The sequence below is a fragment of the Schistocerca piceifrons genome, chromosome 4 (genome assembly GCF_021461385.2).
Source record: "Schistocerca piceifrons isolate TAMUIC-IGC-003096 chromosome 4, iqSchPice1.1, whole genome shotgun sequence".
NCBI lineage: Eukaryota > Metazoa > Arthropoda > Insecta > Orthoptera > Acrididae > Schistocerca > Schistocerca piceifrons.
The window spans coordinates 47,708,666-47,726,370 of record NC_060141.1 but is presented as its reverse complement, the minus strand read 5'-3'; the positions used below and the strand labels follow the sequence as shown (position 1 = coordinate 47,726,370).

The window sequence follows — 17,705 nt, the reverse complement described above, 5'->3', positions numbered from 1 at the left end:
ACATTTTTACTTCTGTCTCTTGCATATTTCATAGATCTCCCGAATGACTGTTACACTGAAATATATCCAAATTGGCATTCACTTTAAAATACCAAGATGTTCCCTTCAATAGCCTTTTTATCAGCTTCTTTCCATGTTATTTTGCATGAGGTCAGCACTGAATATTTATTATGTGTTAACAGTTTCTCACCTCCACTTATTTAGTCTGTTACTTTTTTGTTTTTGTTTCCCTGTACCTTTTTCTTCTTAGTTTTCTCATTTCCAATATTCTTCAAATCAACACAACACAATAACATACTTGCCTATCAGCATCTGGGCCATGAATCTCCTGAAAGAGCTTCATAATGTCCAAATACAAAGTATTAGAGAGAGTTGTGACATTTCACAGACTTTTAATGTAATGCTGTTTTGCAGCCTGATGTAGGTGTGTATCCCCTGGCCGTGCACTGAAGTGGCCCAATGACATAATGCATTAAACAATCTGCTATCTTGAAGCCAGCACCTGGCAGTCTTCCAAATTCTTTCTTCGTAGCTCCATAAGGCAGCAGCTTAAGCTTATTTATCCACTTGTATCCACTCAACTCTTGGATCATACATGCTGAGTTGTTCAGATCCTGCTTTTGCCAGTGTACCATAGGCAGAGGGTGCCATCACTGCTCTACACCATGAAAATCAAAATACCTTACACGACTCAATAACTCCAATTGCCTCTCCACACAACAAACTCAGTTTCTCTATCATGGAAGTAATTCTTTTAATGTGATTGTTTGATGAACAAATGAACTTATGTATTGTCTATAGTTGTTCTTACCACAAAAGTCTTACCCCATAACATTTTGTAGTTGTCTTCTGAATCATGTTGATCCCAGCAATTACAGCACTCTTCTATATTAGCATCCAGTGTACTTGTGTTTTTATTTTTATTTTTTTTTAATTTTTTTTTTTTAGTATGAAGTTATCTATTTCAACATCCAAAATGTCACCTTCATCTGTGTTCTTCCACCTGAAAGATTGTCCACAACCTAAGATGTACTGCAAATCCAGATCCCTTCTCTTGCACAGTATTCAGTATCATAGCTCTTCAAACAGAGCATAAAAAATAATGGCATAAACAATAAACAGAGCAACAACCTAATATGCTTTAAAACAGCACGTATTCATCAAATGTGATTGGGAGAAGGAGCAGCTTTTTGATGAGTCTAACGTGTTACACTTGGGTATGGGCTAAAGGCGAGGCCTTTAGATACGACCAAAATTTCAGTAGGATTGAGGTTTTGGTGCAAAGGTTGACAACAGTGTTCAGTGTTTTGTATTTGTCTGAATTGTAGATTTTGTGGTATGTTGCTCACACTTTGCTCACAGCTTTCATCCACATCATGTGTCACGTAACTTGTAGCATTACAGGAGATGCATAGAGTTTTGATGCCTAATGTAACATCAGCCAATAGGTTCTTTCTTCAAAGAATTCTCTTTGTCAGTGAATCTACCTTTACAAATCTTCATAAGCTGAATGTAAAAAATATGCATTATTGGGCCACCGAAGTGGGCTGAACATTAGAGGCTGTGGAGCGTTAATGTTTGGTGCAACTAATTGGAGACTACATGATTGGTCCTTCTTCATTGAAGAAACCCTAATGGGTAAAATATATGCACAATTTCCTACCAGAGTGCTACTGGCTTTCCTAGATTAAGTACCACTTGAAATAAATTGATGAGTGATGGGTGCCTGACTAAATACTTGCTTGTTGCTAGGAAATCACTCACACAGCTCTTTCCTCGGCAATAGACAGGACATGAAGGTGGTGTTAGTTAGCTTGCACATTCATCTCAAATGACACCACTGGACTTTATTTTCTGGGGTAAACTCAAAGATAACATCTATTCAGACTTTGAAAAACCCAAGAGATTTAAAACATGTACAATGATATTGAAGGAATTCATTCAGTCTCTTAGTGCAGTGGAGGGTGGGCATTTCAAAGACTTGATGAATAAAAGGAATTTTAAGAATATGTTTATGATCACGTGATTTAGTGATTTGTTTTGTGTTATTATTGCTGACACAATTTTGCAATGGAAGTATTTATCCTGACGTTAAACGTATGTCACAAAGTTATTATTTTACAGTTTGCACTCTTCAATTCCCTGTTTTACAAATCCATTAAATGTTTGATGTACACCTTTCTTTCAAGACTCTGGAAAAACAAGAGCAGAACAGTTACCATAATTAACTGGTGAAGCACCCTTAAATGCGATGTCCTTTGTCTTCCAGTGTCAGTCAAACAACATGTTGCCAAGCGTGATTAGTATCCATTTGAAATTCCACTTTTCTCCACTATTCCAGTTTTATAAGTAAAACACTCTGAGCTATGTTAAGCTGGAGTGCAACTCAGCCTACTTTACCAGCTCCATCTAACAACACGAACTTCAGCATAAGCCAACAACTGGTTTTCAAGACAGATAAATCCTAAGTCCTAAATATTGTAATTTCTCTGAAACTACAATTTAGATTTTCAAGAGTAAAATGCCATTGGTTTCATATCATTTTAGAATAATACTAACAGTAGAAATTACAATAGTTTAATTTGAAAAAGTGAAGGTGATTCATAATCTCTGTAACAAATGTCACAGTGAGAGAGACTGTAAGTCATTTAGTGAGGACCTTTCACCCTCACATATGAAGTGAGCAGTTTTGCTGAATAACTCTTTTTTTTTTGTTTACATTTTACCACAAATCTTCCATCATAACAGAAACATCTAAATAGGTTATATCTGGAAAATCTAATGCAAAAATAAATCTTCAAGATTTTTTTCTTTTCTTCTTCTTTACATACCGATGTGAAATATTCACTGAAGTATCTTAAGTTTTGTTGCTATAGTATGGTCTTTCTTTTTAGGTGGTGGAGGGCCATTACATTTTGGTGTATGTTCAAACTATCTGCATGACATCGGCAAAGATGATGAAATATATGCATACGTAAGGAGGTGAGTATTACATGAAATAGTGTGTGAATGACAAACAACAGTTATATTTTTTGTTTCCAAATTAAATTTTCAAGAACATTCACTTACTTTTAAAACTAATGTAAGTGTATCAGTGTGATCTGAGAACAGACTGAAATTAAAATTGGCTACATGACGACTACAAGAGCAGTTCTCTACCATTGACCCCCATTTGTAAGTCCATAACGCATGTACCAGAGCCCCTGGGAGCATTTGAGAAATTATGTAATAAAACATCAGAGAGATGAGGCTATTACTGATAAATGAGATAATCAGCACTTAACCTTTTAGAAAGTGTAACTCCAGTCTGACAATACATATAAAGGTAGTATTACTAACTTTCAAAACCTCAAGTTCCTCTTTCAGAGCATAAATGAAGAAATATTTTGGTTGTGGAAGTGAGAGGAGGGGGTCATGTTGTTACATTGAGTTATCTGCAGTTTATTAATACTTACAATGGTTATTAATGACTTACCTGTTTAATGCCCATTTTATCACATTCATGATATAGGAACTGTCAAACTACAAGACAGTATAAAATTTTACATATTTACATTCATGAACAAAATGTAGGCACATTCAAATATTAATTAAGAGGAGTATATAAGTAAAAAAGGTTTAGTTTCGTCTTGTAATACTAGAAACAGATGATTGTAAATTTCTGATCGGAGAGATTAAGAGTCAGTTAAAAGTCAGAACCTACATTTTTCAGCAATATTCCAAATATTTATTAATGTGGTAGAAGCTGTAGATTGTTAGTATATCTTTAGTTATCTTTTAAATAAATTTATGTTTGGTATTCTTTGATCTTATTTCTCAATGCACTGAAGAGAATTCTGGTTTATATAATACACTGTCCTGACATGCCGATTTTGTGTGTGACTATGGAAGTACTCCCTATTCCTTCTTGCATAACTGTGGACCTCACTGTACACAGTTGGAAACTCTTGATGAGTCTCAATGGAACACACAGATGGTGGGTCATGACTTTTAATTCTTTAAGAATACTGCTGGTTGATTCTCTGTGCACAACCGCTTTTAATAATTTTACAGCATTCTTCTGAAGTTTAAATAACTGTTTTACAAATGTGTATTTCCCAGAATAGTATCACATCTTAGTAGAGTGCACATGTAGGTCTAACAAGCACTTAACACTGTTTCAGAATTGCAACAGTCTGAGTGTTCTTGATATGCTGTAACACTTGTTTAACTTTTTCTACATGTTTTTCCCCTCTTAAGTGTTCACCCACCCATAATCCTAAAAAAAAAAATTTATCTGTTTCTTTCACTGAATTTGGCTGTTCTCTAATGTAATCTGTATGTTGGTTCTAGTGTGATTTCTGATATGGTTGAAGTTCATCTATACAGTTTTCTTGCCATTAGCAACTAGATAGGTATGCTTAAAACATTTTTTTGCTTTTCTACTCATTTGTCAGTTTTCTGCTCCCATTCATAATCATTCTTTTCTTCCATGAAGAAGCTGGTATCATCTACAAATAATACAGTATCTGCTGTTGGAAACTGTTATGGTAGGATATTAATAAAAGCCAAGAATAACAATAGGGCCAATACTGAACCCTGGGACACCCCATAATAAACTTTTTTGTGTTCAGTGGTATACATAACTTTCCTGACAAATTTCCACTCTTCATTTCCTTCCAGATAAATATCACTTGAACCAGTCACAGGAAACACAACTGACATCATAATTATATAGCTCTAAAAGTACGAGACAATTATTTAATTTAGTTCATTACCCTCTATAGCTCTGAAAGCAAGTGTATGGAATTGTAAGTGAGCTGCTCCCATTGACTTGGCTTCTCTGAAGGCAGTATGTACATTAACAAGAAGTCTAGTAATCTATCTTACATTATATATCTAAAAACAAAGATGATGTAACTTACCAAACAAAAGCATTGGCATGTTGATAGACACACAAACAAACACACATACACAAAATTCAAGCTTTCGCAACCAACGGTTGCTTCATCAGGAAAGAGGGAAGGAGAGGGAAAGACGAAAGGATGTGGGTTTTAAGGGAGAGGGTAAGGAGTCATTCCAATCCCAGGAGCGGAAAGACTTACCTTAGGGGGAAAAAAGGACAGGTATACACTCGCACACACACACACACACACACACACACACACACACACACACATATATCCATCCGCACATATACAGACACAAGCAGACATTTGTAAAGGCAAAGAGTTTCGGCAGAGATGTCAGTTGAGGTGGAAGTACAGAGGCAAAGATATTGTTGAATGACAGATGAGGTGTAAGCGGCGGCAACTTGAAATTAGTGGAGGTTGAGGCCTGGTGAGTAACAGGAAGAGAGGATACACTGAAGGGCAAGTTCCCATATCCGGAGTTCTTACAGGTTGGTGTTAGTGGGAAGTATCCAGATAACCCAGACAGTGTAACACTGTGCCAAGATGTGCTGGCCATGCACCAAGGCATGTTTAGCCACAGGGTGATCCTCATTACCAACAAACACTGTCTGCCTGTGTCCATTCATGCGAATGGACAGTTTGTTGCTGGTCATTCCCACATAGAAAGCTTCACAGTGTAGGCAGGTCAGTTGGTAAATCACGTGGGTGCTTTCACATGTGGCTCTGCCTTTGACCGTGTACACCTTCCGGGTTACAGGACTGGAGTAGGTGGTGGTGGGAGAGTGCATGGGACAGGTTTTACACCGGGGGTGGTTACAAGGGTAGGAGGAAGCCTTCTTGGTTACCCAGGCCTGCCAACCCAAACTTTGGTACAGATTTATTGATGACATCTTCATGATCTGGACTCAAGTGAAGAAGAACTCCAGAATTTCCTCTCCAACCTCAACTCCTTTGGTTCCATCAGATTCACCTGGTCCTACTCCAAATCCCATGCCACTTTCCTTGACGTTGACCTCCATCTGTCCAATGGCCAGCTTCACACATCCATCCACATCAAACCCACCAACAAGCAACAGTACCTCCATTATTACAGCTGCCACCCATTCCACATCAAACGGTCCCTTTCCTACAGCCTAGGTCTTCGTGGCAAACGAATCTGCTCCAGTCTGGAATCCCTGAACCATTACACCAACAACCTGAAAACAGCTTTCACATCCTGCAACTACCCTCCCGACCTGGTACAGAAGCAAATTACCAGAGCCACTTCCTCATCCCCTCAAACCCAGAACCTCCCACAGAAGAACCCCAAAAGTGCCCCACTTGTGACAGGATACTTTCCGGGACTGGATCAGACTCTGAATGTGGCTCTCCAGCAGGGATACGACTTCCTCAAATCCTGCCCTGAAATGAGATCCATCCTTCATGAAATCCTCCCCACTCCACCAAGACTGTCTTTCCGCCATCCACCTAACCTTCGTAACCTCTTGGTTCATCTCTATGAAATTCCCAAACCACCTTCCCTACCCTCTGGCTCCTACCCTTGTAACTGCCTCCGGTGTAAAACCTGTCCCATGCACCCTCCCACCACCACCTACTCCAGTCCTGTAACCCGGAAGGTGTACACGATCAAAGGCAGAGCCACATGTGAAAGCACCCACGTGATTTACCAACTGACCTGCCTACACTGTGAAGCTTTCTATGTGGGAATGACCAGCAACTAACTGTCCATTCGCATGAATGGACACAGGCAGACACTGTTTGTTGGTAATGAGGATCACCCTGTGGCTAAACATGCCTTGGTGCATGGCCAGCACATCTTGGCACAGTGTTACACTGTCCGGGTTATCTGGATACTTCCCACTAACACCAACCTGTCAGAACTCCAGAGATGGGAACTTGCCCTTCAGTACATCCTCTCTTCCCGTTACCCACCAGGCCTCAACCTCCACTAATTTCAAGTTGCTGCCGCTCACACCTCATCTGTCATACAACAATATCTTTGCCTCTGTACTTCCGCCTCGACTGACATCTCTGCCCAAACTCTTTGCCTTTACAAATGTCTGCTTGTGTCTGTATATGTGCGGATGGATATGGGTGTGTGTGTACGAGTGTATACCTGTCCTTTTTTCCCCCTAAGGTAAGTCTTTCCGCTCCCGGGATTGGAATGACTCCTTACCCTCTCCCTTAAAACCCACATCCTTTCGTCTTTCCCTCTCCTTCCCTCTTTCCTGATGAAGCAACCGTTGGTTGCGAAAGCTTGAATTTTGTGTGTGTGTTTGTTTGTTTGTGTGTCTATCAACATGCCAATGCTATCGTTTGGTAAGTTACATCATCTTTGTTTTTAGATATATTTTTCCCACGTGGAATGTTTCCCTTTATTATATTCATATCATACATTATACTTTCACTTATTTTTGAAACTACAGATAATACTGACAGCAGTCAGAATTTTCTAATGTCACATTTGTGACCACTTTTATAAACTGATGTTACTGCTTATAGCTTAAGTTTACTCCCAGAAACTTCTGTTGCAACGGAGTCATTGATTAGGTTAATAATTAATTAGAGAGTTTTATCAGCATTGTATTAAATAATTTTGTTTGAGATACCATCCAATCCACAGATGATTTTTCCTCTTTACTTACTGATCGCTCTTTGTACTTCTCTCGGTATTACTAGATATAAGCACACTGTTCGTTCGTTTACTGGAATTCCTACCTTTGTGTTTGGATTATATTTACTTGTTATCAGAACTTGAGCTACATTAATATAACGATTAGCTACTAGAAGTGACCATCAATGATTTTACTTCTGTGTTTTAAGATTTTTTACACACACACACACACACACACACACACACACACACACACACACACACACACACACACACAAACAATTTTTAAAACGAGATTCCAAAATCTGTCTTACCTTCATATAGAGAGATGAGACCCGGAGAAGTTGAAAGAACCACAAGCTACGGAGAGTCTGGGGGGAAGCATTATGCAATGACTGACTAAAACAGGAGAAAGGAGGAATACAGTAGAAGACAAACGAGTTTATTTGTGGGATGAAATAGTGAAGGCACCAGTGGATGTAATAGGCAAAAAGACAAAGCCTAGTAGATCTCCTTAGATAACACAGGAGATACTTAATTTAACTGATGAAATGAGAAAATATAGAAGTACAACACATGAAGCAGCTGAAAGGGAATACAAACATCCAAAAAAATGAGATTGACAAATTCTGCAAAATGGCTAAGCAGAAATGGCTAGAGGAAAAATATAAGAATTTAAAAGCATGTTTCATCATCATCATCATCATCATCATTTAAGACTGATTATGCCTTTCAGCATTCAGTCTGGAGCATAGTCCCCCTTATAAAATTCCTCCATGATCCCCTATTCAGTGCTAACATTGGTGCCTTTTCTGATGTTAAGCTTATTACTTCAAAATCATTCTTAACCGAATCCAGGTACCTTCTCCTTGGTCTGCCCCGACTCCTCCTACCCTCTACTGCTGAACCCATGAGTCTCTTGGGTAACCTTGCTTCTCCAATACGTGTAACATGACCCCACCATCTAAGCCTGTTCGCCCTGACTGCTGCATCTATAGAGTTCATTCACAGTTTTTCTTTGATTTCTTCATTGTGGACACCCTCCTGCCATTGTTCCCATCTACTAGTACCTGCAATCATCCTAGCTACTTTCATATCCGTAACCTCAACCTTGTTGATAAGGTAACCTGAATCCACCCAGCTTTCACTCCCATACAACAAAGTTGGTCAAAAGATTGAACGGTGCACAGATAACTTAGTCTTGGTACTGACTTCTTTCTTGCAGAAGAGAGTAGATCGTAGCTGAGCGCTCACTGCATTAGCTTTGCTACACCTCGCTTCCAGTTCTTTCACTATGTTGCCATCCTGTGAGAGTATGCATCTTAAGTACTTGAAAGCATCCACCTGTTCTAGCTTTGTTCCTTGTATTTGGCATTCAATCCGTTTATATCTCTTTCCCACTGACATTACTTTCGTTTTGGAGATGCTAATCTTCATACCACAGTCCTTACATTTCTGATCTAGCTCTGAAATATTACTTTGCAAACTTTCAATCGAATCTGCCATCACAACTAAGCCATCGGCATATGCAAGACTGCTTATTTTGTGTTCACATATCTTAATCTCACCAAGCCAGTCTATTGTTTTCAACATATGATCCATAAATAATATGAACAACAGTGGAGACAGGTTGCAGCCTTGTCTTACCCCTGAAACTACTCTGAACCATGAACTCAATTTACCGTCAACTCTAACTGCTGCCTGACTATCCATGTAAAGACCTTTAATTGCTTGCAAAAGTTTGCCTCCTATCCCATAATCTCATAGAACAGACAATAACTTCCTCCTAGGAACCCGGTCATATGCCTTTTCTAGATCTATAAAGCATAGATACAGTTCCCTGTCCCACTCATAGCACTTCTCCATTATTTGCCATAAGCTAAAGATCTGGTCCTGACAACCTCCAAGAGGCCTAAACCCACACTGATTTTCATCCAATTGGTCCTCAACTAATACTTGCACTTTCCTTTCAACAATACCTGAGAAGATTTTACCCACAACGCTGATTAAAGAGATACCTCTGTAGGTGTTACAATCTTTTCTGTTTCCATGTTAAGCATGTTTCACTAGGGGAAAAATTAAAAAGGTCTTTGGAGAAAAGAGAAGCACTGTATGAACATCAAGAGCTCACATGAAAAATGAATTCTAAACAGTGAAGGGAAAGCTGAAAGATGGAAGGAGTATACAGTGGGTCGATACAAAGGGAGATGAAATAGAAAGCAATATTATAGAAATGGAAGACGATATACATGAAGATGACATGGGAGATATGGTTCTGCAAGAAGAAACTGACCGAGCACTGAAAAGATCTACATTGAAACAAGGCCCAGGAAGTCAACGACATTCCGCCTGAACTACTGACGGCCTTGGAAGAGCCAGCCATGACAAAACTCTTCCATCTGGTGTGCAGGTTGTATGAGGAAGGCAAAATATCCCCAGATTTCAAAAGTAATGTAATAATTCCATTTCGAAGGAAAGCAGGTGCTGACAGACTGTATGAATATTACTGAACTATCAGTACAATACGTTATGGTTGCAATACACAAACACACATTCTTTACAGAAGAATGGAAAAGCTGGCAGAAGTCAACCTCAGGAAAGATCAGTTTGTATTCCAGAGAAATGTACCAATACTCAAGGCAGTACTGACCCTATGACTTATCTTAGAAGACAGATTAAAGAAAGGCATACCTACATTTATAGCATTTGTAGACTTAAGAGATATCTTTTGACAGTGTGGACTGGAATACTTTCTTTCAAATTATGAAGGCAGCAGAGGTGAAGTACAGGGGGCAAAAGGCTGTTTACAACTTGTGCAGAAACCAGACACCAATTATATGAGTCAAGGGTCATGAAAGGGAAGCAGTGGTTGAGAACGGAGAGAGACAGGGTTGTAGCCTATTGCTGATGTTATTTGATCTGTACACTGAGCAAGCAGTAAAGGAAACAAAAGAAAAATTTTGAAGTAGGAATTAAAGTTCAGGGAGAAAGAGTGAAAACTTTGAGGTCTGCCGATGACATTATAATACTTTCAGAGACAGCAAAGCACTAGGATGAGCAGCTGAATGGAATGTTCACTGCCTTGAAACAAGGATATATGATGAACATCAACAAAATCAAAACAAGGATAACAGAACACAGTCTAATTAAATCAGATGATTCTGAGATAATTAGATTAGAAAATGAGGTGCTTGAAGTAGAAGATGATTTCTGATATTGGGTGCAAAATAACTAATGATGGCAAAAGTAGAGAGGACATGAAATGTAGACTGGCAACAGTAAGAAACATGTTTCTGAAGAAAACAAAATTGTTAACATGTAATATAGATTGAAGTGTTTGGAAGTATTTTCTGAAAGTATTTGTATGGTGTGTAGCTGTGTGTGCAAGTGAAACATGGACAATAAACAGTTTACACAAGAAGAGAATAGAAACTTTTGAAATGTGGTGCTACAGAAGTATGCTGAAGATTAGATGGGTAGGCTCACGTAACTAATGAGAGGATACTGAACAGAACTTGGAGGAAAAGAAATTTGTGGCACCATCTTACCAGAGGAATGGACCACTTTATGGGGCACATTCTGAGACGTCAAGGAATCACCAATTTCTACTGGACGAAAAAGTCTGGGGTAAACACTGTAAAGGAGGACCAAGAGATGAATACTAAGCAGGTTCAGAAGTATGTGAGTTGTGGTAGTTACTCGGAGATGAAGAGGCTTGCACACAAGAGAGTAACATGAAGAGCTGCATCAAACCAGTCTTCTGTTTTCATTCGGAAGATCACAACAGCAACATATACATTTGGTACTACTATAGCTTCCCTGTACTTTTCCCTAAAGCACTTTGCATATGGTTTCAAAGTGGAATCCTGCTTTGCATATTTATATATCATTTTCTGATTTTGCATATTATCCACACATTTGACTTTTCATTAATTTCCATTCTCTTAAACAGGGTATTTCATATACTTAGTTTTCTTATAAAAGAAAGTACTTTCTGTCAGGAAGTAAGTGAATAATGTTGTAGCACAAAAACAGAAAGAACATTGGAGAAATGTGCAAGATTGAGGCAATAGCTACAAACCAGTTTTATATGAGAAAATAAAGGTCATCAGAACTGTATTTTGGAAAGATGGGTTCCATTTGTGATCTAGACATCCTGATTAAACACTTCTTAGTTTCACAAAATTAACTGAGATGGTTCCTATGATAAGGTCAAATCAAATTTCTTTCCCCATATGTCTACAAGTGAGCCGCTCTACTGTCTGTAATGAAATCTATGTTAAATATAAGCTAAAATAAAACTATTTGCTCCTTCAGTAACTGCATTTTTGAGAGTTACCATCATTGACAGTTCTTTCCCAGACAAAGACTTGAGTATTGTATACCACCCTCTTTATGTTACCAGCTTATGAATGATAATGTCAACAGCCTTTGCAGACTGTTTAGCCTTCACAGACTGTGCACTGTTAAATGGGGCATTAAACAATACACTCCAGAAGATAGAATTACAAACTCATCTAGAATCACAAACTCACCTATTTGCTTCTACAGATACTATGTACAGGGCCTACAGTCTGATTTAACTTAAAAATTCTTACATTATTGCTTTGAGTTTCTAGATTATAATCTGTAAACACTCTCCTGTATCTTCAGTTTCCCAAAAATTTGTAATACTTTTTGAAACAATAAAAAAACAGTGGGAGAGTGAATTGAGGATCTTGATAATGATAACTGATTATTGGATATTATCAGTAGTTTTCAGTGACATCCATCACAATGAGCCATAGAATATTCTGTCACCAATAGTGTTTGTAGATTGTAATATGATTTTTTTTAAGACAGAGAGGCAATGTAAATGCTTGAGGTTGACCCATCAACAACAAACACAAAGCTTGGACCACTGCCTCTTTAGAATGAAGAGCTGGACTTGCCTATGATGATCTGCTCTTGGCCACCTTATTCTGCATATGCCTTACACGAATATTCTTCAACTGTTGTTTATGGTAATCTCTGCTGAAGTGAAATCAATTCAACCTCTATACCTATTTTCTTTCTTGCAGTTCCAAATATCTTTGTTTTTTGCCTGCCTGCTAAGACTAAATAGTTGAAGTTTGAAGCTATGTCTAAAAAATACTACCCACATTAAAATACCACTTCTTTTAAATATGACCCTTTTACTCATATATTTTGTAGTTCCTCATAATGATAAAATACGCCATCTCTTGAGAATTTTGTGTAACACACTCCACTTAGTAACAGATCCAAAAAATACTTTATTAACCTGGCACATAAAAACAGCTACAACTGTTGACAATAACAGGTTTTAAAGTAGTTAAGTGTCAATAATTGCACTAATACAGAGTCTTTATGAAACTATGTATAAGTTAGCTTTTAATGAAAAATATAATAAGAATAACTTTCTAGTTACTTAAATTATAATGTAACAAGAAACAAAATCTACACTAATTTATCACAGTCTTTTGTAAATACTTTAAAAATATATTTCTTAATTAGCACATTTCAATTTCTGCAGAGATACACTAGGCTTTTATTTCTTTCTCTGGCAGGCAAAATGAAAAAGACTGGGAATTCAGCCCCCTTAAAAATCATTTCTGTTACTGAAATGTTTTACTTTTTTACAGCGCACCAAATTTTCATATGCCAAAAGAAAACACCAAGCCTGTTATCATGGTTGGACCAGGCACAGGAATTGCTCCTTTTAGAGGATTTTGGCAGCAGCGAATGGCAGAACTACAAGCATCTCAGAAAGGTTGGTCAATTGGTTTATCTACCTGTTTTCAATTAATGCATCACATTACACAAAATGTGCCACTGGCTTATAACTTATTTGTCAACACTGTCAACTGAAAAGGTGCCAATTTCAACATGAATTAAAAATATAATTGGCAGTTATCACAGTTTTTGCGCTTTTCATTGGGTGAACTTAGATGTTAACAATACAATCAAATTTTTTCTAACTATTACTCAGTGAACAAATCACCTTTGGTGTAACTTCAATTGTGATACCTGTTCGAGTCAACCTATGGCTGTTACCCTACACACAATACACATCGAATGAAAGGTACTGAGTAATGCTCATCAATCTAAGGCTCTTTCTAGGTAGTGTTAACAGAGGAGACCAGTAAAACCTCGATTCTTTAAAGAATCAAACTCCCATGTGTAAAACATCTTCAATTGTCTGATTACTTTATAAACGAGTTAAAGTGTTAAATATTTGACATTATGGATGTAGCAAGAAATTTTTTTTGAAAAGGACAGAAATTATATTTAATGTTTGTTTCGAACTGCTTAAGTGCCCTTATTTCAAATACTGGATGAATGGAGTTCAGGTAATTTGTCCACCATAAGATGAGGTGCCTCATGACATATACACAGTTTGTTGCAGAAATACTTGTCTCCCAGTGTCTACATTTTAGCATAAGATTGTCCTTCTTAAGGAGTAGATTATGGCAGAATTTTAAATTTGGTTTATAGTTACATGAAACACTGAAAATCAAATTTTTATTGCCAGTGGTGGCCATTAGACAGGCAACCTGCATAATGGACCATCAACCATTAACCACGACTCGTGTTAGTCCTTTAATTAAATAGATAGAGATGAAAACAGCAGAAAATTTTGTCACATATTTGTTTAATAAGTGCAGGGGCATCACAGAGATGCTGAACAAATTACAGTGAGAAGTGTTGGGTATCCTGTGGAAGTTTAATGTTACCATTCCAACAGTGTGTGTTCCAAGATGTGGCAGGCAGCATATTATTTTCATAATCATCTTACAAATTAACCATAATGGGAAAATCAGAGAAATCTGAGCTCTTATCGAAGCCTACCAATAGTAATTCTTCCTGGACACCATCCATGTATGGAACAGGAAAGGGAGAATGTGATAGCACCACCAGAAGTACTATCCACTAAGCCTGGCAAAGTGGCTTGAGGATTAAATGTGTACATAAACAAGCTTGACATTTTTTTTTTTTTTATATATATATATATATATATATATATATATATATATATATATATATATATATATATATATATGGCCAAACAGTACAATATTCACAACTTACCATTTTATTTCTCAAGTCTTGTTAACCTGAATCCCAAACGTTAACTGACTACACAAAATTCTACTGTTATTTTTTTTTTTACAATGGTAGGCAACAAAGTAAAATGAATGTATTGCCAAGTTGACAGAAAAAAGGATATTGCATGCATTTTAATTGCAACATTTCTTCAGTCATATTGTAAGCAGGTTTATCCATCAGTAAATACCAGCATGCATACCAGGCACAGCCAAGATATTGAATGTGCTTACAACTGGTTCAAACAAACAGTTTAATCTCATATTATGCAATTTCAAATGAACATAAATGGCCTGCTGGTACCAAAAATAGCTATTCTTGATTGCATATTGAATGAAACACAATATACAATATTCTTTGGGCTCAATCTGGGTAACATGAACAAAGAGTTAACAAAAAGATAAACAGCAAGCTCCATTTAGCTTGTTTTGTGCTTAGGAGTAATTCTCACTGGACTGAGACCAGAATGATGGCTTAATTTCCATACTTTTGCCCCATGTTGTCTTACAGAATTATCTTCAAAGGCAGTGGAGTGAAAGGAAACAAATGTAGCAAAATGGTGCAGTAATAACACTTCATAAAATATGTACCCAAACATTCTGCAGAGATCTGTTAAAAACCTTTGTGTCCTTACACCCATTTTCCAATACATTAACTGTTTACTGGTACTTGTTAATAATATAAATGTTTCATCTGAATTAAGAATTACACAACCACAACACATGACAAGATAGCAATTTGTATGTAGACTTTACCTCTTTGTCTATGATTCAGAGCAGGTTTTTGTGTTCTGCTGCATAGATTTTAAACCACTGCATAATGCAATATACTAAGAAACATTGAGAATTCAAAATTAAAGCTAAGTCATTCTTGTACATATGGTAAATATGTATGTCCCATTGTATCAGTTAATAGGGTTTCTTTCTGTTCCACTCACATACTATGCATGCTGTAATTAATCTAATCTTGTCCTCATGATCGATATGTGAGTGATACACAGGGGGGTTGTAGTATATTCATAAAGTTACCAATTAAAGCCAGTTCTTGAAACTTTGTACGTAGGTTTACATCTATCTTCAGCAGTCTACCAGTTCGGTTCCCTCAGCATCTCTGTGACACTCAACCATGAGTCAAACAAACCTGTGACTATTCATACTGCCTTTATCTGTATACAGTCAATATCCCCTATTAGTCGTATTTGGTACAGGTCTCGCACAGTTGAGCAGTATTCTAGACTGAGTCACATAAGCGATTTGTAAGCAGCCTCCTTTGTACACTGATTGTAATTTGCCAGTATTCTACCAATAAACTGAAGTCTACCACCTGCTTTATGCATGACTGAACCTATGTGAGCGTTCCATCCCATATACCTGCAAAGCATTACACACAGCAATTTGTATGAGTTGGCTGATTCCAGCTGTGACTCAATAATATTATAGTCACAAGATACTATATTTTTATGTTATGTGCATAATTTTATATTTCTGAACATTTAGAGTAAGTTGCCAATCTTTGCACCACTCTCAAATCTTATCAAGGTCTCAAGGAATATTTACTCAGCTTCTTTCAGACAGTACTTCACTATGGATAACTGTGTCACCTGCAAAAAGTCTGAGGTTATCATTAATATTGTCCGCAAGGTCATTAACATGCAAATGAACAGCAAGGGTTCCAGCACGCTTCCATGGGTACACCCAAAGGTATTTCTACATCTGACGATGACTCTCCAACGATCATAATATGCAGTGTCCCCACTGCAATATCCTCACTCCAGTCAAAAATTTCACTTGATACTCCATATGGTCATACTTTTGACAATAAGTGTTTATGTTGCCCTCAGTGAAATGCTTTTTGGAAATCAAGGAATATTGCATCCACTTGACTGCCTTGATTCAAAGCTTTCAGTAAGTCATGTGAGAAAAGTGCGAAATGGGTGTCACATGATTGATGTTTTTGGAATCCATGCTTATTGGCAATGGAGGAGGTTATTCTGTTCGAGATTCCTCATTAAGTTTGAGCTCAGAATATTTTCTAAGAGCCCACAACAAATCAATGTCAAGGATATTGTACAGCAGTTTATGGATAACTAGCCCCTCTCGTGAACAGGTGTGACCTGTGATTTCTTCCCATTACAGGGCATGGTTTTTTGTCCAAGGGATCTACAATATATTATAGTTAGAAGAGGGGCTAACTCAGTAAAAATTCAGTATGGAATCTGATTGGGATTCCATCAGGCCCTGGAGCTTTGTTCCATTTTAATGATTTCAACTGCTTCTGAACACTAATGACACTAACAGTGATTTCACTCATCTTTTCAGTGGTACAAGGATTAAAAACGCATAGCTTTCATGTTATATTTACTATCCAGCAGGTGTGATCAAAAAGTTAACAGGAAATTTTTTTCAGGTATCTTTAGTTATTCATTAACATCAACTTTGTCCCCTTCAAAGTAATCCTCCACAGATATAATATCAGATGTAATACACTTCGGCCAGCATTTGTTTCCAATTTCGGAAGCACATCTGCAACTCATTTTTCATTATGGTGTTCAGCTCTTTCAGTAATTCTGTTTTTCTCTCACCTTGAGAATACAAAGAGGTCACAGGGAGCCATGTCCAGCGAATACGGTAGCTAAGGCAGCATAATGGTTTTGGCCTAAGAATTACGATCAACCACTGAGGTGTGAGGGGGAGCATTATTGTGATGTCATTTCCATGTGTAATTTCATCACAGTGTGGTCGTTTTCATTGGATTTCTTCACGCAAATTGTGCATAGCTCCCAGGCAGTATTCCTTATTGGCCATACATCCATAAGTGAGGAACTCATGATGCACTCATTGCAATCAACGAAAGCAGTGAGAAGAAACTTCACATGTGATGGAATTTGTTGAATTCATCTACCTACACAGATACTCTGCAAATCACATTTAAGTGGCTGGCAGAGGGTTCATCAAACCATCTTCACAATTCTTTATTATTCCAAACTCGTATAACGAGTGGAAAGAATGAACATCTATATCTTCCTGTACGACCTCTGATTTCCCTTATTTTATCATGGTGATCGTTTCCCCGCTTTGCAGATCGGTGTCAACAAA

At 37.5% G+C, this 17,705-nt stretch overlaps 1 protein-coding gene across 1 annotated transcript in view; it reads left to right on the top strand.

Annotated features, from left to right (window-relative positions):
* Nucleotides 1–17,705, top strand: part of LOC124795583 (nitric oxide synthase, salivary gland-like) — a gene marked incomplete at its 5' end in the record, with an annotated part of 162,318 nt that overhangs the window by 109,229 nt on the left and 35,384 nt on the right. Inside the window, 2 exons of the mRNA XM_047259655.1 lie at nucleotides 2,895–2,982; nucleotides 13,149–13,276. Of these exons, the coding sequence (XP_047115611.1) occupies nucleotides 2,895–2,982; nucleotides 13,149–13,276 (216 nt within the window). The remainder of the gene's footprint in view (nucleotides 1–2,894; nucleotides 2,983–13,148; nucleotides 13,277–17,705) is intronic.